This window comes from Eleutherodactylus coqui, chromosome 4 (assembly GCF_035609145.1).
Source record: "Eleutherodactylus coqui strain aEleCoq1 chromosome 4, aEleCoq1.hap1, whole genome shotgun sequence".
NCBI lineage: Eukaryota > Metazoa > Chordata > Amphibia > Anura > Eleutherodactylidae > Eleutherodactylus > Eleutherodactylus coqui.
Genome location: NC_089840.1, coordinates 258,977,857 through 259,005,545, shown reverse-complemented (window position 1 = coordinate 259,005,545; position 27,689 = coordinate 258,977,857). Strand labels below are relative to the sequence as shown.

At 49.5% G+C, this 27,689-nt stretch overlaps 1 protein-coding gene across 2 annotated transcripts in view; it reads right to left on the bottom strand.

Moving 5' to 3' along the window:
* ZRANB1 (zinc finger RANBP2-type containing 1) overlaps window positions 1-27,689 on the bottom strand; it is a 56,489-nt gene that overhangs the window by 12,390 nt on the left and 16,410 nt on the right. Inside the window, exons 2-5 of one of the 2 annotated variants that reach the window (XM_066601174.1) lie at window positions 14,973-15,806; window positions 2,436-2,551; window positions 1,956-2,109; window positions 21-92 (exon numbers count right to left, since the gene is read on the bottom strand). In XM_066601174.1, the coding sequence (XP_066457271.1) occupies window positions 21-92; window positions 1,956-2,109; window positions 2,436-2,551; window positions 14,973-15,765 (1,135 nt within the window). In that variant the 5' untranslated portion in view covers window positions 15,766-15,806. Of the gene's footprint in view, window positions 1-20; window positions 93-1,955; window positions 2,110-2,363; window positions 2,552-14,972; window positions 15,807-27,689 lie in introns of both variants that reach the window. The other variant, XM_066601173.1, reaches the window with a different exon arrangement.

Genomic DNA, 27,689 nt, shown 5'->3' with positions numbered 1-27,689 from the left:
TCGATCAGCACCACACTTGCCTTTCTGAACGTCCCGGTCCAGAACTTCATCGAACAGTTTCTCCTGAACAGGGGGAGGGAGATCCTCTATGTCTGCAGACAGAAGGGGCAATGAATCACTGAAGTAATACTGCATGTGAAGAGCAATTAACTTGAAGAAAAAAAAAAAGCCTCCAGGAAGCGATTGGTTCACGAGCGCCGCCTCAGCCAATCAGCCAATTCATGGAATGGCTGTGATTGGTTCACGAGCGTCGCCTCAGCCAATCAGCCAATTCATTGAATGGCTGCGATTGGTTCACGAGTGGCGCCTCAGCCAATCAGCCAATTCATTGAATGGCTGCGATTGGTTCACGAGTGTCGCCTTAGCCAATCAGGACAATCACTTGCTGGAGGCGGGGTATTCAAGCCCCGTCACCAGCAAGAGAAGCTCAATTGGCGTTGAGGATTACACAGAAGCTTGCGGGAGGCAAGCGGGAGGGACCCAGATAGGAACTGCTAGGTGAGCATAAGACATCACCCGAAAATAAGACCCTGTGCCCCTTTTGGGGCAAAAATTGATATAAGACAGTGTCTTATTTTCGGGGAAAACCCAGTATAATTGGGTCCTTTGGGTTTTGGCTATGTTGCCCAGCATTCTTCTGGACAAAAACTATACCGCATGCTGCAGTATTTCGTACTGGATCTTGGCTGGAGGCTTCGAGTGTCTCCAACGCATGTGTGACCAGAGCCTTACAAAGCTTAATAAAAACGGTCATCGTTAATGAAAGCTCTTAGAGAAATTTCTGCCTTCTGAAAAGTCATTCCATAAATGTGAATGGGACGGTTTCTGCATAGTGTGGGGGTTTTTTTTACAGAAAGTCAGAGAACGTAAAAGAACTCACCTGTCCATGGGCAGTGTGCGGTATTGCAGCTTAACATGAAGTGAATGGGACTGAGCTGCAATGACAAACAACCCATGGACAGGCTTGCTGCAGTTTCTGGAAGAAAGCAGCCATGTTTTTCTAAGCTGCTCGTTCACCTTTGCCGAATAGATTCAGTTTTCCTGCTCCATTACCAGAGTTAAAAAAAGAGAAACTCATTGGCCAATAGTATCAGTTTAATGACTGACCAGAACGCTACTAAGTAGCCCCTGCTGACTACAATGGGTCCATGTAGTTTCTGCCCAGGTGTTTGTCACTATTATCGCTGGTGCACCTTGGGAACAATGGGATTAAAAATCATACGTCGTGATAAGCCCCGCCCACTGACATGTTGGCAGTTTGTAGTAAATAAGTGTGTTTTGGGTTGCAGTTTGGGCACTCCGTCTCTAAAAGGTTCCCATCACTGTGATAGGGGCACGTGATGCCATGTCTTCCATTGAAAACAATGGGAGAAACTCTGCAATCCTCCACCCCGACAGCGAATCACTACAAAGTGACGCAAGGCCGTTTTGCCATGAAGACACCTCACATCCCTAGGGAATTGACATGCTGGAGAGTGCGCTATAGGGGGGGCGGGGTTCACAGCACTCGCCCAAGTGAAGTTAGCCTTAGGGTGTGGAAAAATGCACAGCAAAATCTGCAAGTTTAACGTGGATTTTGATGTAGATTTGAAAATTGCTCCTCTCTGCCAGCAATTCGGTGTCATTGCCTAGTCTGACAGTGAAATACTCCTCCGCACGCTGCAGATTGCCCCGTTTTACTGCAGTTTCACAAAAATAGTCCATTAAAAAGTCAATGGATGAGTGAGAAACAAAAATGCGCTCGCATAGAATGCAAACACCCTTTGATGCCGCTCACACGTAAATGTAACACAAACTGATGCAAAACAAACATTTGCATTGGTCGGTGTTTCTCCGAGGACACCAAGTGAACAAGGCCTTAGAGGAGCGGGAACTGATGCAAGTAATACACTGCCTGCACTACAGAAGGATCCGTCTGTGCTGTATAGACACATTGGAGGCGGCGCGGCGATTACCTGCGGGTAAAGTGAAAGTTACGAGGTCCGTCAGGAAGTAGCAAGCGAAGTCTCCCTTCCTCTGGTGCATGGAAGCGGCGATCTCCCTCCTGATTTGCTCGGTAAGTTCGGGACACACCATGGCCGGGATGCATTTGGCTGCATGCTGAGACACCTGCAAGTACAGAAGCCACAACAGGAGACATGAGTTACCAGGCACCTCTATGGGGATTACAGTCATTTGGGGGGTAAGGTCCTTCATCCACAAGTCTGAATATAACCGAATATCCCCCACATCCCCGAGAAGCTACAAGCAACTACAGTGCGAGTAACAAGGAACTATGTGACAAGCCAATACTATCACAGGCATAATGTACACAGGCGGCGGTACCGGAAGGAGCGCAGCTCCGCACTAGAAAAGCTGCTCACTTCTGTTAGAAGTATGGCCAGCATGTCCTGCCTCTGGAAGCGAATAGATAGGTGCACCAGAGTGTAACCCACATCGAAGGCCGATGGACGGTTCAAAAGACGAACTTCATCCGCAGAAAGTTGCCGGGCGATGTCTCCTCCTGACGTCTTGTAAGCCTCCACGGCCGATAGGTCGCCCTCCACCACACCTGAGAAAGAAAGCACACGGACGTTTGCAGACAAGTTCAGGCTTGTGAGGACTCCTTACAGGATTAGTTTAACCAAAGAGAAGCAGGAGAAATCCATCAAGAGTCACCAGCGCTCATTAACCTCTACCATTTTTCAGTTTTGTTGCAGGAAACAGGCAGCTCCGTACATTGTGCAGTGGCCAGAGTTGGCACTGCAGGCTGAGTCCCATACAAGTGAATGGGACTCATCTTGCAGTACTAATTTGGACCACTGTGCAGTGTACCTAGGGGCCGGATTTTATTTTATTTTTTTAAATACTGGAAAAGCCCCTGTAAAAAGAACAAGCATGCCCCCCTTACATTTTTTTTTATCTTTGCAATCCAAGCCCCCCAATTTTATATTTTTTGGAGTACGGTACATATGCCAATTCTGCCATCATTCATTCAACTTGATGTATCAATAATTTTAACTGTATTCTACACCTCTGTGAAGTCAGCACCCCATCATTCAAAAAAGTTGATTTTTTCATAAGTTCTGGATGCACCCCAAAGAGTTCTAGAGTTCCCAATTAATTTTAAAAATAGTTCTAGCAAATTAAGCAAAAAAAAAAAAAGCAACAAATCTCTGCGGTGCTAACTTCCAAAAATGATATTACTAAATCAGCGAGAACTTTGTAAATATGGGTATTAGAGCTTCGAGCAATAAGAGGTTTTTTTTCAGAACTCTTGAGGTGCTACCCAGAACTCTTATAAAATCGCAGAATTTCCCCCCAAAATTATTTACACATAACTGAAATTTTTGGATCCGGCATCTAAAAATCAGCAAGAACATTGTAAATATGGGTTCTAGAGCTTCAGGCATTAAGAGTTTTCTTCAGAACTCTTGAGGTGCTACCCAGAACTCTTATAAAATCGCGGGATTTCCCCCAAAATTATTTATACATAATAACTGAAATTATTTTGATCTGGCATCTAAAAATCAGCGAGAACTTTGCAAAAAAAAAAAAGGTAGGTTTACACATCAGTGCCAGATCACGACGGTATTCTCCCCTGTAACGACAGCTTCTAGAAGAGCATCTGACACGAGGCACCCGACGGAGAATCGGCGCAGCTCAGCGGGGAACATGATGCCTGGGGTATGTTTACTAGAAATGCTGCGGAATTTCTGCCACGGCAAACTCTGCATGAAAAACAGTCATTTTGCGGATTTTGAAGAAAAAAAAAAAAAAAAGGGCTGCGCATCTGTATCCGATTTCAGAAGTTGCAGCGCCCCCCCACCCACCTCTGAAGTTTTTGCACTGTCAGCGCTCCCCAGCATCATCTGGCCGCCTGCGCTCACTAGAGGCCGCTGGGTACTGGAAGCGCTGTATCATCTGTGCCAAGGTTGTCGGCACACGACCGGGTCGGATTCTGCATGTGGGATCTGACCCTGTGCCCGGCCGGTGACCACAGCGTACCTTTATTCTGTACTGTGGATGTCCCGTCCGGCACACATGCGCAGTACAGATTTTGCTGTGCCGTTGCTATGAGATGTCACGGACTCCGTGGCTTTCCCGCAATGATGATTGCGGAAAGGCCGCCGGTTGGATGGCTTCCATTTACTTCAATGGAAGCCGTCCGCACTGAATCTGCCTATTGATTTCACAATTGATTTCCGCTTGTGGGCAGGAAAGATTGCGTTTCCATAGCATGCTATGGAAGGTGTTTGCTGCGGAACCTGGAGGCGGGCGCCAGCTCTGGTTTCTGCAATACAAATCCGGCCGTGTGTCGGCGGCCTAATGGGGCAAATTTGGATTCTGTTTTAGCATTTCCACAATGTGTAAATGTACCACTAAGCGATCTTCTCACGTGGCTGGGGTCGCCGACCGGGCACTGGGTCGAACTCGCCGTGGGAATCCTGCATGTGGGTCCGACCCGCCGTGTGCAGGCCTCAAGTTGTTTTTTGCTTTTTAATTCCCCCAAACGGACACCGTTTCAAGCAAACCTGAACATTCTTAAAACTTAAACTTTGTGTAGCTGAACAGGTTTTCCTTTAAGGCCCTGGATAACATACATTAGGCTTATGGAGACCTCCAGCTTACACCGGTGATGGACGAATGCACAGAAAAAAAACATCCAAAAACAACATGTTCACAAACATACCGGAGGTCAAACAGTCAGGGGTAGGCACTTGATCTACGTTTGACCGATACATGAAGTGTCCGGCTGGGTTCACACAGAATGGATTTGCCGCGGAGATTCCGTGCAGAATTTCACTGCATCAAATCCACCTGCGGCCGCTAATCCTGGGGTTAGCCTGCCACGTGGACATGTGTCAAAAATCTCATCCACACGGGACCGCCAAATCGGTCACGGCAAAACCGGCAGAAGCCGGCACAAATACCCAGGCCGCAGCAGGTTTTTTTTTTGTATAAGAACATACATGATTCACGGATGCCTAACCTAACCGCTTTCTGCCTGCCAATGATCACTTGCGGAATTCCGCTGCAGGAAATAAATTGCGGCATGTTCTGTTTGCAGCGGATTTATGCTGTGGGAGGTAATCTAGCACAGTGGTCCCCAACCTTTTTGGCACCAGGGACCGGCTTCAAGCAAGACCATTTTTACAAGGCCCAGCAGGGTTGGGCGGGACATGGGCGGGGCTTTGGTTATAGGGGGCGGGGTTATGAAGGGGGTTGGAGTTTAGTGCATTCTTATTTAGTTATGACATTAGAATGTCCTGGCAGTACACACATAGGGCGGTGTATAATCTCCCCCCCCCCCCCAGCACACACATAGGGCAGCATATAATTTATCTCCCCCCCCAGTAATAGACAGCCCCCATCCCTCAGTAATAGACAGCCCCCACCTCTCAGTAATTAGCAGCCCCTCCCCCTGTAATAAGCAGGTCCCCCCCCCAGTAATAAGCAGGTCCCCTCCCAGTAATAAGCAGGTCCCCCCCCAGTAATAAGCAGGTCCCCCCCCCCAGTAATAGGCAGCGCCATCCCCCCCAGTAATAGGCAGCGCCCCACCCCCCCAAGTAATAGGCAGCCCCCCCCCCCCCAAGTACTAGGCGGCAGCCCCCCCCCAGTAATAGGCAGCCTCCCCAGTAATAGGCAGCCCCTTCCCCTGTAATAAGTAGCCCCCACCCCACCCCAGTAATAAGCAGCCCCCCCCAGTAAGCAATCCCCCCCAGTAATACGCAGGTCCCCCCCCCAGTAATAACCAGTCCCCACAGTAATAAGCAACCCCATTCCCCTGTAATAAGAACACCCCCCCAGTAATAAGCAGCCCCCCCAGTAATAAGCAGGTTCCCCCCAGTAATAAGCAGGTCCCCCCAGCCAGTAATAGGCAGCCCCCCCCAGTAATAGACAGCCCCTTCCCCTGTAATAAGTAGCCCCCCCCCCCAGTAATAAGCAGCCCCCCCAGTAAGCAACCCCTCCAGTAATAAGCAGGTCCCCCCCCCCCAGTAATAGGCAGCCCCCCCTGTAATAGGCAGCCCCCCAGTAATAGGCAGCCCCTTCCCCTGTAATAAGTAGCCCCCCCCCCAGTAATAACCAGCCCCCCCCCCCCAGTAATAAGCAGCCCCTTCCCCTGTAATAAGTAGCCCTCCCCCTCAGTAATAAGCAGGTCCCCCCTGTAATAAGCAGGTCCCCCAGTAATAGGCAGCCCCTTCCCCTGTAATAAGTAGCCCCCACCCCCCAGTAATAACCAGCCCCCCAGTAATAGGCAGCCCCTTCCCCTGTAATAAGTAGCCCCCAGTAATAAGCAGCCCCCCCCCCCAGTAATAGGCAGCCCCTTCCCCTGTAATAAGTAGCCCCCAGTAATAACCAGCCCCCCCCCAGTAATAAGCAGCCCCTTCCCCTGTAATAAGTAGCCCTCCCCCTCAGTAATAAGCAGGTCCCCCAGTAGTAAGTAGCCCCCCCAGTAATAGGCAGCCCCTTCCCCTGTAATAAGTAGCCCCCACCCCCCAGTAATAACCAGCCCCCCAGTAATAGGCAGCCCCTTCCCCTGTAATAAGTAGCCCCCAGTAATAAGCAGCCCCCCCCCAGTAATAGGCAGCCCCTTCCCCTGTAATAAGTAGCCCCCAGTAATAACCAGCCCCCCCCCCAGTAATAGGCAGCCCCTTCCCCTGTAATAAGTAGCCCCCAGTAATAACCAGCCCCCCCCAGTAACAGACAGCCCCTTCCCCTGTAATAAGTAGCCCCCACCCCCCAGTAATAACCAGCCCCCCAGTAATAGGCAGCCCCTTCCCCTGTAATAAGTAGCCCCCAGTAATAACCAGCCCCCCCCAGTAATAGGCAGCCCCTTCCCCTGTAATAAGTAGCCCCCAGTAATAACCAGCCCCCCCCCCAGTAACAGGCAGCCCCTTCCCCTGTAATAAGTAGCCCCCAGTAATAACCAGCCCCCCCCAGTAACAGGCAGCCCCTTCCCCTGTAATAAGTAGCCCCCAGTAATAACCAGCCCTCCCAGTAATAGGCAGCCCCTTCCCCTGTAATAAGTAGCCCCCAGTAATAACCAGCCCTCCCAGTAATTGGCAGCCCCTTCCCCTGTAATAGGCAGCCCCCCCCATAATAGGCAGCCCCCCAACCCATATACTTACCTCCTCCCTGCTGTCGCTCTCTGTCTGCTTGCCCTGACGTCAGCCCGGAACGCTTCCTCCCCGAGTCCTCTCCTGCGGAACTAATGAGCAGGGGACTCGGGGAAGAGTATCCTGGCTGCACAGACGTCAGTGTGCGCCGGCATCAGCGCGATTACCAGCGGGGAGCTGCGGCGCCCTCGCTGGTAATCGCTTCGGTGGTCAGCGGCGTCGGCACGCCGCGGGCCACATAGCACAAGGCAGCGGGCCGGATTCGGCCCGCAGGCCTTGTGTTTAGAGTGAAAGTTCCCGGCGGTGCCGCGGACCGGCGCTAAACACCCAACGGCCCGGCCCCGGTCCGCGGCCCGGCGGTTGGGGACCCCTGATCTAGCATATTAATGGAGACCCCGAAAATCCGCAATCATTCGCAGGCACCATCGCGTTTTTAAACACTGTACTCCCACGGCGTATTTACGCTCGTGGACATGAGCCCCAACTCCTGGGGTGAACTGTCCCATACTGGAACGTGGTCATTTGACACATCAATAAATGTGCGCACAAGCATCGTATTCAGAGGCCTTAACCCCGCGGAGGCTGCAGCTCTTCTGTTGCCAGGGCAGGGATTTCAGGGAGTAGTCGCTCACACTCAATCCCTTAAAGGGGTTTTCTGGGCTTTTACCACTGATGACCCACGCACAGGAGGGGTCATCAATGGTTGATTGGAGAGGATCCTGAGCTGTGAACCCCTACCAATCAGCTGGGGCCAGAGGCAGTCATTCGGGATCAGGGTTGCAAGTGTAATAGAAAGGCTTCACTCCTACTGAAATCAATGGCAGCAATGGCCCATATTACACTGCTGACTGACTGCAACGAAGTGTAATAAGGGGTTAATAGACTGCTTCACTACCATTGAAATCAATAGGAGAGATGCCTCTTAAGGACCAAGCGCTGTAAATAACCCAATACTTGGTCCTGGGCTTAAATCCCAGCTGATAGCAAAAATACAGCACGGGATTAAAGCCTCTGTTCCTGCAATCAAGCAGGAGCAGGTCGGGTCGTCAGCTCTTAGACACAGCCGAGGACCCGGAGGAGAAGGGAGAAGCGGTTTTTAACCACTTCTGTCTTCTTTCTCGGGTACATAGTGCTGAATGATCGCTATGTACTAAGAAGTGAAAGTTTAAGTGTTTCTTCCACTATGCGACCTGGCGATCATGTGACTGCAGGGAGCCCCCCGTTATAGCAGAGCTGAAGGGTCCTATCAGACCCTGACCAGCTCTGCCAGTGACTATTGTCATTACAGGGGATGTTTTTAATTGTAACTGGGGCTGCTGGGGTTGCCGACGCCAACCAAAACAGTTGTCCCACTCCCATCCATTAATACCCTAACCTCAAGTAGGTCATTAATAGTAGGTTGGGAGGGGTCCACTGCCCGGGACCCCAAGTGATCAGTTGTTCCCCCAGGTTAGTGTTAGTGTCGGTGTATGGTGCAGTTTTGCTGCCGGAAGCAGATTACTTTCTGCCAGTGGCCTGGGTTGGTGCAGCTGGAGGTGAACGGAACTTGGCCTGCAATACCAACCTTGGCCATTGCACAGTTTAAAGGCGCTGTCTGCTTCCGGTCTCTAGACACCTCTGTACTCAGACACTAGCCAGGGAGGAACAACTGATCGCCGCGGGTCAAAGGCGCCAATCTGCCAACGGTTATCTAACCTGACGCTGGGTGTATTCCCTTCCACAATACACTTGCTGGGATATGACAGGACGCCCTGCAGTGTCCCACTACAAGGTATTATCCTGAGAACAGATCATCGATAGCTAGAAGAGGGCTGATCCCTGTAAACATCATGCGATGCCTGCAAGTCGGAGGAGTGCGTCTACCTCCGACAGATGCACATAAGTTATAGCAATAATTCATATCATATGGAATGTGGGTCGGAAAGGGCATCATCTCCTTTGGGAGCGCACCTAGATTTGGGAGGAGGCTTAGGCCGGACATTACATCCTTATGTATGCATATACGTACATACGTATAACATATATATATCCCGAGCTGTCGCTTAACAATGATGCGTATACCCGCTATGTAATGGCGCATGGGCTGCCGGGAATATACGCAACAAAAGAGAACAGTGGGCTTTATTTCACGTATATACGTGGCAAAATAGAATATGCTGCGTTCTATTTTGCGATTGAAGATTACGCAATTCCAACACGCTGAGAGCGGTACTGCGTAAGGCAATGTAATCGTATCACACGGGCGTACAGAGCCTGCGTAATACACAATACGGTCGTTTCAGCCCGGCCTTATAAAGCCATGTTCCTCCTCTGGGAAATATGCGAATAAGGAAGATGAAACTATACCACCTTAATTCCCAGGCATTGTTATAAAGGCTCCGACATGGATATGCAGGAACGCTTCCATCCAATAGGTGGCGCTGCAGAGGTATTGTTCCATCTTCTTTAATTGCCATGTTGAATACGATTGCGATTAGTAGGCCTGCGCCGACGCCACATCTGCCACCATGATCACCATTTACCAGCTCAGGCATAACTGGATATAATGGTTAGGGGCTGCCCTGTTCGGATGCCAGAGAGTTCAACCAGACAGTGTAAGGCGCCGCTGGCAGATCGCGTGGCATGGATGCCAAAGCAACGGCATGATGCTCAAAACCTCTCAGATGATGATGCTGGTCTTTAAACTAGTATTACAAGCATGATGGCTAGAAAAGAAAAGGGTCTTCCCTGCAATTACTACTGAAGGCCCATCCATAGACTAGATCATCAACAGTTGATTGGCGGCGGTCTGCCACTCCGGATCCCTGCTGATCCAACAGCCGCTATGCATTGATGGTCAGAGCCAGAATTGTAATAATGGGAGTGATGCCTTCTGGTGCACTTCCGGCTCTGACCACAATGAGGTGCTGGAAGTCTACTAGAAGGCATTGCTCCCGTTGATTTCAATTAGAGTGAAGTTGTCCATTACATTTCCAGGCCGGACCACCGATAACAGTCAGGCTCAGCTGTACTGACAGCGGCAGACCTCCACCGATCAACTACTGATGACCTATCCTGAGGAAAAGTCCTCAGTACCGAAGACAACCCTTTTTATCCCTCAAGGACAAGTCCCACCCCCCTTTTCATTTTCATTTTTTCCCCCTCTCCCCTTTAAAAAAAATAAAATAAAAAAATCATAACTTATTTATCCATCGACGTTGAAGGCTCACCTTTGACGGGACAAGTTGTATTTCTCGATGATACCACATGATGTACTAAAAAACTTTTTTAAATGTCTAAAGGCTCATTTAGACGCAACGATAATCGCTCAAAAGATGTCGCTCAAGCGACTTTTGAGCGATCATTGTTGTGTCATTTACAGCTCAAGATGAGCGATCACCGTGCGCTGTCAGCGGAGGATGCAGAAGACAAGCAGGGTGTCCCCGCTTGTATTCTGCATACAGCTGTTTCCCTGCTCCAAGCTCCCGGCAAAGTTTCTGCAATCCCCCTCCATACAAACACTTAACCCCGGGACATAAATGTATGGCCTGTAGCATTAAAGGGGTCGTACCAGAATTACAAGGTATCCACAGGAGAGGGATTAAATTTGCTGATCGGTGGGGCCCTCACCGCTGAAACCTCCCTCTGATCCCAAGAATGGGGTCACCTGTCCCTCATCCTCCACTGACGGGCGCACAGGCACACTCCATTCATTTTCACACATTTGGTGCAGTGGAAAGCAATTGGATATGTCCGTTGGCCCCATGGAAATGTATGGAGCGTCAACCGCGCATGATGGGGCCAGCGCTCTATTCAGTGTGAGGGGCATCTCTGTAGTGATAGCAGGGGGACACGGGACCCCCGTTCTCAGGATCAGTTGTGTTTCAGCAGGGATCGATCATCAGATTATCCCCCATCCAGATGAGGGATAACTTGTAGTTCTAATCCAACCCCTACAAACCCGCCTGCGGTTCACGGAGGCCAGCAGGTAGATCACCACTAGCGTTGATGCATTATTATATACATATATTACACACAAGATGAACCAGTGATTCACAATAGCCTCATCATAAAGCGGCGCCGAGAACAGCTCAGCTACAAGAGAGCTGGAGAGATCAGCGGCTCCGCTGGACGCACTTTACACGGCCGCGCCGTGACTCATCCGCACTATTTATAGAAGCCCCAGCGACTCCATCCAGTCCACGGAACAAGGCACATCTGTCTCCTCCTGCTGCTCTCTAGCATCTCGGGGCGAGACGGTAAACATCCCTGCGGAGGAGACGGGCGCCGCATTAAAGGGAACACAACGCCTATTCTCTTCCACTAATTGAAACCAAATAGACAAACCTTTTCCATTTTTATATTCTGGTTTTATTCTCAGATTGTAGAATTTTTCTTATTGCATTGTCTGTAGATGACTATAGGGGGCGCTATCCTGCCTGAGCTGCTCTTAACATTATTTACAGAGATGCTTTACAGCAGTGTCATGGGCCATAGCGTGAACGGGATTGTTCCCCCCCCAACTTCTGTGAATCTTTTTCAGGCATGCCCTGGGACCTATACAGAGGTTATTCTGCAGAGAGGGGGAGGAGGTGAGCTGGAAAAATCCCCTAGGGTGGATCCTGTGTTAGCTAAATATAGGTGCTTACCTTCCTTTGTAATCCTGCCAGTAAGGATAAGGAGATGACTAATAAATAGTTTTCTCTACAGAACCTGAACGGTCAGACTATTAAGATTCCTTTACATGGGGCGATCATTGCCCAAATAATCGCTGGAAATGGCAAATTCAGGCCATAGTTGTGCCATGTACAAGCAACCATGACTGGGCACCGAGCTAACCAACTGACTGATGGCCCATGTAAACAGGACCGCAAAAAAGTATGAAAGTGGAGAATCTGCCCCCCCCCCAACGACCGGAGACCCGGGGCTCAAGTCAAAGCCTTAAAGGGGTTGTCCCGCGATAGCAAGTAGGGTTATGCACTTCTGTATGGCCATATTAATGCACTTTGTAATGTACATCATGCATTAAATATGAGCCATACAGAAGTTATTCACTTACCTGTTCCGTTGCTAGCGTCCCCGTCGCCATGGTGCCGTCTAATTTCAGCGTCTAATTGCCCGATTAGACGCGCTTGTGCAGATGGGTCTTTTCCGCTCGGCTCGGCAGCAGCGGTGTTCTGGCTCCGCCCCTTGTACGCGTCATCGCGTAGCTCCGCCCTGTCACGTGTGCCGATTCCAGCCAATCAGGAGGCTGGAATCGGCACATGTGACGGGGCAGAGCTACGCGATGACGCGTACAAGGGGGCGGAGCCAGAACGCCGCTGCTGCCGAGCCGAACGGAAAAGACCCATCTGCGCAAGCGCGTCTAATCGGGCGATTAGACGCTGAAATTAGACGGCACCATGGCGACGGGGACGCCAGCAACAGAACAGGTAAGTGAATAACTTCTGTATGGCTTATATTTAATGCACGATGTACATTACAAAGTGCATTAATATGGCCATACAGAAGTGTATAACCCTACTTGCTGCCGCGGGACAACCCCTTTAACAGCAACACTTTTTTTTCCTATGTTGAACTGGGGTCTTCACTTGGCCCTTAAAGTGTTCTCCGGTCGTCGGCGCACTAGATTCTCCACTTTTGTACCTTTTTGCCGACCTGATTACAGGAGTAATTGGGGAGGCTGCCGCTTGCGGAGTGGTTTGCAGTGTTCCCCGGCGCGCTCCGCCACCAACCCTAAACTATTTACTTCTGTGTAAGACACAGGCGCAATAATCTGTGGAACCAGCTGTTGGGTGTGCAGAGGTACATTTCCCCGGCAGCCGTGCGGTTTCCTCCACTTCCGGTTTGCTGTACTCACAGCTCGCTGACGGACATGCGCAGTAAAGTTTTCTTTAGTTTTGTTTTTTTAAATCTCTTGCTTTCCCGCGGTATATCAGCAATATCAGCGGATCGGCCGGCTTCCATTGACTTCAATGGAAGCAGTGCGTGTGAGAACCGTACCAAAATGGAGCAGACTGAGGTTTGTTTTCTGGACCAAAAAGGTCCGCAAATCAAATTTGCAAGTTTGAATCCATTTGTGGACGCCCACGCATCTCTGTGGGCAGATTGATTTTCGGATCTCCCAACAAATCAGGTTTGCCCATGGACATCGGGCCTTACACAGCCTGCACATGGCGGAGCCGGATTCCACATGCGGGACCTGTGAAGCACGGGGGAGCACTTCTCATACGTAAAGCGGACACTCCCCCACAGACATAAGGGTCATTTACACGGAACAATTACTGCTGAAAATCCATAGAAGCGAACGAAATTGAACAATTGGGCCGATTAAATGGCAAAAAAAAAAATAGTTACTTTTCTTTCTCTTCCTGTCAGCACCAAAAAAACCAAATAGCTGGATCACAGGATTCTCGCTGCGTGTAAATGCTCCCCGCTTCATATAGAAGTAATTTTCCCAACAATTGAAAAGAAAAGGGTTTCCAGTGTTTTCAAACAGTAAAAGTCACATGGTACAGCATGCGAGCGCGATAGGATTTTAAATAGAAAATAATGGAGGATTCCTTAGGAGGAACCTTCTACAAACAGAAGTCAGCCGATTAGTAAGGCCTCATGTCCACGGGGAAAATCAGATCCGCTGCAGATTCTCCATGGAGAATCCGTAGTGGGTCCCTCCTGCCCCACGGACATGAGCGCTGAAAATAGGAATAAATCAGAATTAACTGACCTCCCGCACGCTCCGGATACTTCCTTCGATGCGGCGTCATCTTCTCTGCGTCGCGGCCGGATCTTCTTTCTTCGGCTAGGCGGATGCGCAGGATGACGTCGGTGACGTGCCCCGCGCATGTGCCGGCCCGAAGCAAAATGATCCGGCCGCGACTGAGAAAAGATGGCGCCGCGGCGAAGAGAAGAAACGGAGCGGGTGAGTAAAATCTGATTTTTGTCTCCTGCGGATCCGGACGGCTTCCATAGAAGCCCGCGGGAGCCGTCCCCGCGGGAGACCCGCACGAAAATGGAGCATGGTCCAGATTTTTTCATGCTCCATTTTTTTTTTATTCACTTTTACTGACCATCCGCGGGTATTTATCTACCCCGCGGGTGGTCAATGCATCCCTATGGGGCGCGGATCCGCGGGCAGGAGAAGAGTTAAAATCTGCTGCGGATTTTAATTCTTATTTTGCCCGTGGACATGAGCCCTAAGGATCCGAGCAGCGGATTCCTGTCGGTTATCAATAGAAAATAAAATCCCAGAATACCCCTTTAACCCCTAAAGAACCAAGTGCAGTAAATATATGACGCTTGGTCCTGGTCTTTAATCTCGGCCAATAGCAGAAGTATGGCATGGGATTATTAAAGTCTCTGCTCCTGCAATCAAGCAAGACCAGGTCGGGTCCTTGGCTGTAAAACCCCCACATGGGTAAAATCCCTATAAAGTGTCTGGTCCTTTAACCCCTAAAGGACCAGGGTGTTTAGTTCCTAAAAAGATAACCATTTTAGAGGTTTATTTTAAATCTTACAGTGTGTGTTAGCATACTTGTGCAAGATGCTATATTACGAGCTGCGTCACTAGAACATAGGCTGCCGTGCCCTAGCAGACAGCCATGGCATCCATTCTAGGTTCCTTCCTAGTCTATGCTCATGTGGGGAGGGGGAATGAGAACCCCTTGATCATGCTACAGCCGCTCAACTATGGCGATTGAAGGGTTAAACCGCATCAGAGCAGGAGCTAGGACGTCACGGACACTCCGTAAATCACCATAGTAGAGAAGCATACAGGTGGTTAAAGGGTTAATTATTAAAAAAGCTGGCTCATCTTCCACTCTGTGCAACACATTTCTAGATCTTCTCCACTGCTCTGCACGCGTTACCGTACAGATCTCCATCATCACTTACCCACGCACGCATTCAGGAACAGCCAATCTGTCTTCCTCATTCGGTTTCTAATTTGCTTCAACTTCTTGAGGTCCAATTCTAGCTCATCCTTGTTGCCAGCCGCCCCGGCTAGTTCAATCCTTTGGAAATCCATCTCGGAATCTCGCTTGGGCATCGGCGGGGACCTCCGCTGGCTGATGCTGCTGCTGCAGCCGCTTCTCCAGCGAGCCCGGTCTTGCTCATTGATAATAGAGGAGGCCTCATCCGTATCGGCCAGCTCTATGGAGTCTATGTTGTTGGGTGAAGGGTGGTCGCACACTACACATTTTTTGGCCTTTGCACCGTTCTCGTAGGTACAAGCAGAACAAGTCCAGTGCTGGCCTTTAATGTTCAGTTTATTGCGGTCGTTATACTCCTCGCATGGGTCGACGGGGCTGGGGACAGACCGTAAACCTGATCCGGAGGACTGCGGAGATTCTGTGGGGCTACGTGTCCTACGTTGGGACAAACACTGTGTGCATCGGATGGCTCGGGGCCAGTTCAGGTAGGTACACATGTGGCAAGACCACTTACTGCTGTTTTCCATGCTAAATGAGGTTTTCACACGTGGTCTGGCGCTGGAGTCCGGGCAAATTAATGGACTTCCGCCGCCTCTTTCTATAGTACCCACGTTAGGGGCACTACTTTTGAACGGTTCTTCTGTGATGATAGCACCGCTGGGTCTCTGGGCACGACACATTGTGCATTTGATAGCCGACGGCCAGTTCTCGTAAGTACAATATTCGCAAGCCCACTTTATGCCATGCTCCGTCATGGTGACACTCCCAGGGTTGGACAGCGGTGTCTGTCAGGAAGCTGGAAAGAGAGGAATACAAGGCTTATTAGATAAGGAGGCGGAATAGGGTCAGAAATAAAATACTAATAGGGCGTTTTTACACATAGTGTCAAAATCTGCATTTTTTGGTGCAAATTTTGAAGCAATTTTTGCCACGGGTCTGCAGCAGATTTCAGCCTTCCAATTGAAGTCTGCAGCGGAGCTTTGGCAAATTTCTGCATCAATAGTGCAGATTTTGACACTTTTTTGCTGCGGATATTCAGTTGTAGAAAGTTTGCACCAATTAAACCCTTAAACAGGTCATCTCCTGGCAGGTCTCATTTTTTCAAGCCCCTAGGCGGTTGTGGGTTCCTCTAGTGCCTATAGCTACATGAAAAGAGGTATTGTGGTAATCTAAAGTTATGTTAGGTGAAACCATGTTGAACTGTGGGGGTCTGACCGATGGGACCCCCACCATTCCAGAGATTTCACAAGCCAGCATGTCCCTAAAATTCAGCAGCGGTGTCTGCACATGTGCACTAGTCACTTCAGCGGGAACAGCCAGAGAAAGCAGAGTTCAAGCTGTCGGCAATCTCCCGCGGTCCCATTCACTTCAGTAGGACTGCTGGAGATTGCCAAGCACTTGAACTCGACCATCTCTAGCAGATCACAGCGAAGAGAATGGCGTGATGGGGGTCCCAATGGTTGGATCTCTGATTGGCAAGTTATGCCCCAGCCTGTGGATAACTTTACATTACCAGAATACCCCTATAAAAAGGGGACACAGTCATCAGCTTTAAGCTCCATGAACTACGTTAGGAGGCTCAAAAAGTTGCGTTTCCTACTCATTGGGCGCCCCGTTTCAGCAGTGTGCCCCTGCGAAGTGTATCAGCAGATTAACTCTCCGCATGCGTACCTCTCAGAGATGAATGGGAGTTGTGCACACAGAAGGTCAAGCTAGCGTGTGCTAACTTTATGCGGACATAGTACCGGAACAGGGTACCCGTGGAGTATTAAACACCGTTCCTCAGCCTCCCTCACTTCTGAGCCCCATAACGTAGTTTATGGGGCTCAAAAGGTGTTGACAGGTTCCCTTTAATACCAAGCAGTAGCTCTGGTTACAGGTTGCACGGAACCTGGGCAGGTAGAGCCGTTCTGGGAGAGGAAAGCAGATTTCAGTGAATCCAACTATCTCACGTTTATTGGGGTGTTTTAACTTTTCCCCAAAGGCAGATACTGCAGGAAGGAAGCATCAATGAAATTTGTGCCTGCAATACCATGCCGAGCCACTACATGGTGTATGGAGCTGTGCGCTAGCCATGAACTAATAAGTGGGGATCCCAAGTGACAGAATCCAACTGATTAGCTATTGAGGACCTATCAAAACATCAGATCAAGCAATCATTTAAAAGTTAAATAATCCCTATAAAGTGGCTTTTTACATGGGAGGATTGTCGGGTGCAGAATGATTCGTTCAGATCCAAGTGATCCAGCGAGAATCTGAACAATAATGGTTCCATATAAAAGCAGTGCAAGTCACTTTATAAAACCTGCCCCATAATGACAAATGCTCCGGGTACGTTATTGGCGTCAAATATGGTTGCCGCCTTCAAAGCCAAGCACTTGAGTGGCCCGACAAAGCAGGTTTCGTTTCTTAGCGCTTGACAAGACCCCACATGAGTTCTCTAGGGGGACATTTTATATATTCAGCTAGAAAGCCAAAAACGTACATCCCCGACTCCCCAGCTCCGGATTTAGCTTGTGTAACTTTATTTAGAACCTTTCCCACAACTATTCCAAACTACATAACAATAGACTAAATAACTTGTCTGTAAAAGCAGCGCGGAGCCCAAACATTACAGGAAGGAGCGCAGCTCTGCCAGCAGCGAACGGGCCAAAGTCCATGCGCCACACAACTATTACACACCGGCTTGTAAAGTATCTGAAGGTCCAACCAGGGCAGAGGCAGGAAGACTCCTCTCGTCCGCACCCTTGGTTTTTATCATCTCTCGGACTTGTACCTGCAACAAACTCTCCACGCGGCTAACCTGGACTATACTACTTGCCCATCAGGGGATAAGGACACTAACTGTGCTGCCCGCTCAGGACCCTCCCACACTTGCCAGAATGGTTAAAAAGGGTGCCCAAGTTTTCAAAAAGTTTTCTAAAACACACCAGGCTCTCCTCACCCTCATCTGTTATTACTTGGCACCCAAGTTGTGATTTTCAGGTGGTCCTCCCCGTTTTTCTGCTGTTGGCAATTCACTATCAGTGAGGAGTTGCGTATAAAGCCTCTGTAGTTCCCTGTCCTGACTTCTTTGCCCCGACTTCCCATGCTGCATTGCACTGTCTCTGGTCTAATCAGCAGTATCTGATTGCCCACCTCTCTGCTTTTCCAGGAGGATTCAGGTATTCAGAGACATTCTGGCCAAATGGTTAGTAAAGCCAATATAATGTGTGCACACAGACGATGCAACAGCAGGAGAGGCGGAGACTATGGAGATTATAACAGTCTGCAGATCTGTCAGCCTGCAGGCTGTGTTCACACGGGACAGAATTGCCGTGGAACGTCCGCATGGCAATTCCACCCGCGGCTCCTAATCCCGGGATTAGCCAGCAAAGCGGACGAGATTTTGAAAATAAGTTTCGTCCACACGCCGCAGCCAAACCGCGCGGAAACGTACGTGCAACATGGAAAACAAAAGACACAGCATGTCAATTCTTTTTTTTATTTCCACTGCGAGCTCTCTCCTCTCTATGGGGAGAGATGGCCGCAGTGGAAATGCAGGCGGTGAAGCTGCGCTTATCCCGGGGAAAACGTGGGGTTTTTCGTTGCTGTCATTCCATGAGTTTTCCGTCCTGTGTGACCCCAGCCTAAGTGTAGGGGTGCCAGCCTGTGAACACCCCCCCCCCCTTATCACTGTGCAGTTATCACACAGTGATAAGGAACTGGGGACACGGGACCCCCGTTCTTGGGATCCGTGTTGGTCTCAGCTGTGAGGTGCCCACCAATCACACTTTTCCCAAAAAGTTGATTCCGGTATGACCCCTTTAAATGTAGTAATTTAAATTATGCGATCTAAAAGACATGGTGTTCAGAGACCATAAACGGCTCAAGGTGACATTAAAGCAATAGGGGGTATAAAATAAATAAGTGCCAAATACCCTCCCTCCACGGCAGCAGCATTGTGCAGTGACAGCGCCTCCTTTCAGGAATAATCCGCAGACCTCCAAGGGTCGGGCCCCATCTGTTCCATTATCCTAAACCAGAACAGAGGATTCTCAGCCGGGGGAAGCTCAGAGCCCAAGGTTTATTTTAGTCCAGAAATAGGCCAAGACTGACGGCCAGAAATAGTTTTCAGATTCTGATGTACTATGTCACCATGTACTTGTGTACAAGAGTATCGCGGCACCTTCCCGTACACAGCAGACTCAAGGGTGGCGGTAATAGTGACAACCCAATGATGGCAGATTAACTGGAAGCCCCTCCAGTGACCAGTAATCACTGGCAGATCAGACTTTACTATGCTAGCCTCAGAAGTGGGACGGGGTTTCCAAATGTTTTTTGGAATGCCATAGGGAAATGCCCCATCTACCGAGCCAACAGACACTGATGGCTTGGTAGATGGGGGATTTCCCCTTCCCTACCTCTGCAGAGTCTGCCATGGGTTCTCTATCTACTGAGACCCAGCTTCTCCAATTCAACCCCTTCCCCTTGCAGACTGCCTTGTGTGTCCTCTCTATTTGGACATATAAAGTACATATCTGTGTGATCTGCCTTCTCTGAAGACTTGGATGCATTCCCCTTCCTGCTGCCATCCAGAGGCCCTTTTACACAGGCTGATATTTGGCCAAATGCATGTTCCTGAACATTGCCTTGAGTAAACATGCGTGTCCGATTTTATGTTCGTACGACATCTCACTGTGTAAAAGGGGATACACAGCCAACAATGAAAGTTAAGACAGACAAGTATATGCCTATTTGTTACGTTACTGCATGCAGAAGGGGGTTTTAGTGATAAGCCCTTTAAAACGAGTTGTCCAGGCGTACACTACTAATGAGCTATCCTCGGGATAGGTCAATAATAGATCAATGGAGATCCGGCATCAAGGACCCCACCCATCAGCAGTTTTCTGGGCCAGTGCGTTTGTGCACCAAGCTCATTTCTACAGGAAGCAGACAGCTCTGTTTCAAAAGTAGTGGCCATGTTTGGTGTTGCAGGCCAAGTTCCCATTGAGATGAAAGACACTGGCTACATTATCAATCTTCACCACTGCAGTGGGAACAGAGCTGTCCGCTTCCTGCAGAAATCAGTTCAGTGCACAAGCGTATTGGCCCGGTGAACAGCTGATCAGTGAGGTTGCAGGGGGGGGGGGGGAACTGCACCAATATACTGTTTACCTATCCTGAGTAAGGACGAGCTCACACGGCCATATGTGGAATCAGTTTGCGGATTCCAACTGTGAGCCCGGCCTTGACTCCATGTAATGTACTGTGCATGACCGCATATTCACGCAGTCGGTCATCTGCAGTGAATTTTTATTTATTTTTTTTAAAAAGGGAAAACAAGTCAGAAAACAGATTAGCTTCTATTTCAAGGCTTGTTTCCTGGTGCCTAAAGAGGGAAAAATGTTCCTGCTGGCACTTTTCCTTCTACATCCTGGAGTTTCCTGCCTGGCATTGTTTCACCTACTCCGTTCCTCCGTGACATCCATGTACTGCGGCTCCCATCACATATGGAGGTCTGTGCGGACAGGCCAGGGCTGCTGAGTATTAGTGGAGACGGAGTATCTAGTGATGCTACCTTGTCACATGACTTCCTGTTGTACTAGAGAACATCTGATGCAAGTGTCTGAATTACTACATAGTTACCACAACCACATTGTAAACCGCTTCCTAGCAACAGCTGACACATCCTCCCGGCGTCGCCCTGCGCTGTGTTACTAGAACCCTTGTGGAGCCATCGGGAAACTGTCAGAGGACGGTATGTGTTAAAGGGTCATCCGGGTTTTGGAAAATTGATGGCCTAGCATCAGAATAGATCATCAATGTGTGATCGGTGGGGGTCCGCCACCCGTGTGAGAGCTGTTATAGTATAGGCTCGTACCTCACCCATCAGATATTGATGGCCTACCCTGAGGATAGGCTATCAGTTTTTAACGTCTGGATAACCCCCTTAAAGAATGGCCATGGTATAAGAAAAAAAAACAACCAGCAGAATCTCTGGCTGCCCACTGACATGCACTAACTCTTTCGCCACCAAGGATACTTTTAATACACTCACTAAATGGATTTGTACGACTACCTTTGGCTAGGCCATCAATATTTAGCTCACCGAGAGTCAAACGCAGCACCCCGCTGATCACCTAACCGACTGAAGGGTCATGGCTCTCACGCTCTATAGTTTATACGGCTCGATACTTTCTTTTCAACAACTATACTAGGTATTACAGCTCAGTGCCATTCACTTGTATGAGACGAAGTTGCAGTGGCTTGTAATACCAGGCACAGCCACTACTGAAAAGTATGGCGCTGTACCTAGTTAATAAAGAAGGGGAATCGTCATTTATGGGAGCAAACAACTGATTCCTGGGGATGCTGAGAGTCTAAGGGTCCTATTACATTAAACAAGATTATATATATATATATTTTTTTACCTATAATCATTCCAACAAGCGTCAGCAAATGACAAACGAAAACCGTTCGCTATATGCAGACATTCACTTCTCATTCGGTTTAAAACAGTAGTTGTTCAGTCTTTGACAATCGTTGTATAAGTGCATATAAAGGACTGAATGATTCTCTTTTGCAGGAGTCGACCTTGTATCTGCCTGTATAAAAACAGGCTGCACAAGAGCGAATGAGCCAAAATGATAAGTTGGCCCTTGTAAAAGGGCCCTAAAGATAGGCCATCAGTCTTAAAGAACCAGATAACTCAACACCCATTTCTTTCTTGAGTGATGCCAAGAAGAAAAGGTGGTGGCGGCAACAGTTACTTCACAAATCTTTTATAGGGGGCTTCCCGCTTATAACGACGTCGTCTATATGTTCAATAAGTCATTGAAGTGTGGCTCGAGGAAGTCCAACCCCCGAGGAACATCCCACACTCAATAGGACAGCGTCTACAGCACCCCAGCCCTTTAAACACAGGCACACGGACAAGAGCGGTGCTGAAAAAAGGCCACTTTGTTCTGCCGATTATTGGCAGTGCTGGAAGTCGCCCCTCCACCAAATCACACCACCATCCAAAAGGCAGACTTACATATTTGTAGTTAGTGGAAACAATCCTTGTGTGCAGCTGGTTTTGTGCACGTGAAGTTTTACTTTCACCTCAAAGTTACATTACAGCAGAAACCCAGCAAGGTATACCCAACTGGCAGCAGTTACAAAGTGGCATCATGCCACCTGCAGCTACCGTGTTGCAGTTTCATAGTGTCACAGTTTGTCCAGAGGGTACAGCATGTGTTTGTGAACACGCGATGTACACGGCTTGCTACAGTCTAGTTAGAGCTCTGTCATCCAAGTAAATCGGGCACCCGTGTCCCCATCACAGCGCAGATATTTACCCCAAAAGGTGAAACCACAAGTTCCTATTCAACAACAGCAAGCAGAGGTCTTGAGATTGAAAGACGAACATATTCAAACAATAACATGTCTTTGCTAAACCCGGAATGTCCCTTTAAATGTCTCTCATGCAAACAAGGAGCCGCCTTCCCCCGCCGCGGCCTACAATACTCACTGTCCCGAGCTCCAGCATATAAGTGCGGCATCGGACTGTGTATATGTTAGCTACTGTCTGCCATCCGCACATGAAGCCATTTCTACAATGAAGGCACGGTGGAGCGCCTGCGGTGAGGTTTTGTTCTGCTGCAGAGGCCTGAGAAGGAAGGGTGGGCCCTTGTGGCCGAGGCTAGAAAGCTTCTGCTTCTCAGGTTACATTGTTTGGGAATAGAAGTGGAGCACAAATTCCAGAGGACGGATATACAGCGAGAGGCGGCAGCGAGTCATGTGCGAGCGGAGGAACACAGGGGCGCACGGTGCCGACCCCTAAAGCCACACCGCCGCCGCCGATCTCACCGGTCCTGGGGTCCCTCTGCAGCAGGATATAGTGTCCTGAACTTGGCCTTATAAGTCATCTCACACACCTACTTAAAGGAGAAGCCATACCCTTCTGTCCCATGTTTATAGACATCTCCTTAGCCAGGCCAGAAACCTACTGCACACGGGTAAGAACCCCACAACAGCTGCCCATGTGTGGGGATTGTGCTTGGCTTTCAATATCCAGTCATTGTTAGAAGGCTTGTCGAAAGACTAGAACACGGACTTGCAGGAATGCTGCCTTCCAGTAGTTGGCGCTGCAGAGTTAGGCCTCTTATACATGGGGTGACAGTGATATGGCTGTGAGAAAAATGGCAGCGATCACAGTTGTGTTCTATGTGATATCGTGCGTTTGCTTACATCAATATTGCTATTTTGAAGGTGCTACAAAGTGGCGTGACTTGTTTGTGCAAATCTTCTACATCTATTAAGCGCTATACCTTCGTATGTTACATCCCTTGTTGCCCTACAGAACCCCAAGCACCTCCATAGGGTAGAACCGGTAACCAATTTGTCATCAGGCCAATATCCTCGTGTGTGTGTGTGCGTGCGCGCGTGTGTGTGCGTGTGCGAGTGCGCACTCTTTCCCAAGAAAACCCCCGACGTGGCTTCTAGCCGCCACGTCCCGGTTGGCAGACCACAGCTGCATGTGCCGATAGATGCACTAGTGATTTTCAATCACTGATACCTAAATAGAGGAAATCAGCAGGAACAGCTTCCTTACACGAGGCTCTAAGAGGAAGCCAACGATGGTAGCAGCAAGATGCCGCTACAGACCGTCCAAGGAGAGCACACCGGGGTGGGCACTGTGCACTGCCTACACGGGTCAGCCTTCGCGTAGACCTGAAGTCAGCGGGGGACGGCTGGGACCACTTCCTGCAGAATTTGTTTCTCTTCTTTTGGTGGTGGTGCAGTAGTAGGCAAACTTCTGCAGTGTTTGCCTACATCTAGTTTGCCAGCTACATGGCCTTTGGGTCTGCGGCACGCTGCATTTTCATGTGGCGTAAAAAAAAAATGCACATGTTCCACCGTGACCACATGACAACGCGTCCGGCGCTTCGAAACAGGTCGGTGGAACAGGTCAACCATCTATGGGGGCCTCAAACAGCAGTGTTGGATTTCAACTTTTCTGTTCTTGGGGAGATAAGCTGCTGGCAGAAGCTTACTTCCCGCACTACAAAGGCCGTATAGAGGGTATGGATGGAGGCGGCATCAGGGGAGATCGCTCTTTAGGCCAACAGATATAAGGTGTACGGCCCATCCAAGATCTGCTCAGGCCTGATGAGTCTTCCAACCAGGACAAGAGGTCTCCACTAACCAAAGGGAAAAACTGGGAATAGGGAAAACAACATTTTCAGTCGGCACTGACCTCCTGTCTGCTGGAATAGGAAGTGAATGTACATAAGAGCATGCGATGAATAACCCGTACCCTCCCTCCTATATAATAATACATTTCACATGAATCATTGTGTAGCTTGGCCATTAATAGCGGGATAAGAACATGAAGCGACAGACACCTCTGATACAACACACAGACATGTAACAATTACCAGGTAGGCGCTTGTAACAATGTAGGGAGGTAAGTCACCGCTACTTATATGTAATAGGAGCAGATGCCGGTATTTAGAGGCCGTCCTTCCCGATGTACGCAGCATCCAAACCAAATCCTCAGCAACGACGACAGAAATGTCCCGTTCATTTCTTCTGGTTTATGCGCCGCGGTCTGTAACGATTTTTCTATGCGTGGGATTCAAATCCGCTTTGTAAAGGGGGGGGGGGGGGGAATTACTTAAGGGGGAGTCTCCTATGAATGTATTTTAATTGCGGAATCCACGACCGCAGTCTGCGTGGAAGATCTGTGGTACAACGTGGGCATTGGAAGGCATTATGTGACTTTTCGTTCGCACTCGCAGGTACGTCCTGTGTGTTCCGCGAGCGGAAGCAGAATCTCATCATGCTCTATTTTAGCGGACAGCCCGCAGTGAAGTCAATGGATGCGAGCGCTCCGTCGCCCGTACGCAATTAAGATTAAATATGAGCGGCGGAAACCCTCGCAAGTCAAAAGGAAAGCAAGATAGAAAAGCTGGAAGGGAGATGGAGATCGTTCTTCTACATGGACATGGCGTGCATCCGCACGGAAAACCACTCGCATCCGCAATCCTTCGCAGTTACTTCCCGCGGATGATCGCCGGTCTGACCCGTCTGTGTGCGCCCAGGCCACACCTCCGATTCCACAAGTATGCTCAGACTTGCATGGTTAGTAAACTAACTTCGTGAATGCCCGTTTTATCACCCAATTCGTTTAGAATTATTCATTTTTACAACATTTTGAGCCGTTGGGTTAATTTCCGGAGCTCCGGGGTAACTCTTAAGGGTCTGCGGCAGGACCCCCTCCCCAGGGGGTTGTGAAGCCGGCCCAGCGTCTCTCCGTGACATGAGCTTCTTCCGTTTTCTTCTAAGCACGAGCCACTTTCTGAAGGAGCAGATTAAATGGTAAATTACAAGCATTTACAGCGTCCGTAAGACATGACACGCTTTTGTCTTGTAGCCGCCTATGTATGGGAAGCGTTGGACTGCGGCCAGTAAAACCTGATTCAGCCAGTATCCCGACAATCAGAGCCGACCGCCTCGCTGCTTAGTATTGCATGAACTGCAAAAAAAAATAAATAAAAAACCCTCTGCTTTTAAGTAAGTTTTTGCACTTCTCGGCGGAGCGCCTGGGGATCCGCTTTTCTTTTAAGGGCAAACATCTATGTTTAATGCATCCAGACAGCTTCCAGCCCCACCAATGTGTCTTGGAGCGGCTTTTCTTCAGCTCCCAGATGTATGATGACTGCTGAGACACATCACTCACCCGGAGTCGCTATGGTAACGGCTGATGACATCATGATGGAACTGGAAGGCATGAGAATTTGGGGGAACATCTAGCAGGCCAGCTCTATCAGTAATATAACCCCCCCCCAGACCCGCTGCCAGCCGCCTGTCATAGTAAGCAAAAAACGCATCATGAGAGTGAGCGGCAGATACGGGAAAGTGGGGGAGAACTTCAGAAAGTGCAAACCAGAAAGCATGGAGACCTACCCTGCTTGCGCCAATGCAGGAGACTGCCTACAGGGCTGCAGACGGAGGACATGCTATACTTTGTCCGAGGTGCCATAGGCATCCTAGTCATTTTCCTGAATGCTGTCTTTCATGACTAAAGAAACATAGCAGATTTATTCCTAGAGACAGCGCCACACTGTCCACTGGTTGTGTCTGGTATTGCAACTCAAAAAAAAGTTGGATCATGTAAAACCGTACAGTAAGATTTGTTCATTTTTACATGCAATGACTTGCAAAGTGATCGCTCAGTCGTTCCATTAACTGCCACAGTCCCCCGAAAAGCCACTACAGTCATCGTTCCAATGACTGCTTGTTCCGTGTAATGGCCCATTTAGGCCGAACAAGAATCACGCGATTCTCGTTTGTACGGACGAGCTGCTGATGTCATCACCATCTTGTCTGCGCTCGGGCAGTCCGTTTCACACCGGGGGTCACAAGTCTTGCACACGTAAGACACGGTGTGCCAGTCTGCCATAGGCAGCCATGTTGCCGCTCATTTGACTTATGTAAAACACACATGCAAGAAAAATCACAGCATGTTCTATCTTGGCGCATATTAGGTACACGTCGAGATTCTGTATTGGCTATGGGTGGCACACAGCCAATATGCAAAAGTCATTACTTGCTGGCTGTGTGCTGCGAACGTATATCTCGCAGCCTGAACACCGCCAGATACGCTCGGGCAAGTACGGGCTAAATGGGATATAATGTCGGGCAAACGGTGCCCAACACTTGTCCCCGCACGTACCCGCTCCTGGAGCAAGTATCTCTGGCTCGCTCACACAGCGGCCAGCAGGGGGGCGAGGCGGCTGCAGGAGATTTCTCTCCTCGCTCTCCCCCGCCCCTCTCCATTCATTTAACATAGCGGCCACTGAGTACTGAACAGCTGCTATTTACACTGAACGCTCATGGTTCAGGATTGAATGCAGCCTAAACGATGGGCGATGAGCTGATCGTTCAGTGTAAACAGCAGCCGTTCAGTACCGAATGGCCGCTGTGTTACGTGTATGGAGAGGGGTGGGGGAGCACGAGGAGCGATATCTCCCTCAGCCGCCCGGGTCCCCTGCTGGCCGCTCTGCGAGCGAGCCAGAGATACTCGCTCCTGTGTAATAGCATGGGAGCGAGTGTCGGGCATTCCACGTAGTCAGATGGCAGAAGCCAATGACAACTGGCCAATCAAAGGCGGCAGCGTCCTGCCTCCAAATTCCTGGCATCACGGTGCCCATGATATGACAGCTGATGCCAGGAACGCAGGTGATGGCGCTACAGCCTCTGGTTGGCTTTAGCGGTCACGGGCTTCAGCCATCTAACTACCTGCAAGTCACTGCCGAATACCAGAGGCGACTGAACTACGTCCCGCGACTCCAGCAGGAAAGAGTATACCCTAGTTTTTTTTATATGTTAAGCAGGGCCCGGCGGGGGGACGGGGTTTGTCCTAACGACAGCAGTTGAGATACTCTATCAGAATCCCAAAATTTGAAGGACGCCCAATTGCTCGGTGGTCACCGCCTGCGACATTTTTATTGCATATTATATTGTTATTGTAGGTGTATACATGCTGCACATATCCCATATGAAAGCTATCCCCGCACTGAGAATACACAGGATCACTTGTCGTACAACCAATGTAACATTGTGGATTTGTACAAGTCCTGTAAGGTAATGCAGTGGAAGCGGAGCGACGCTGATCCGGAGCGAAAGCATGAAAGGCCACCGCTATGGT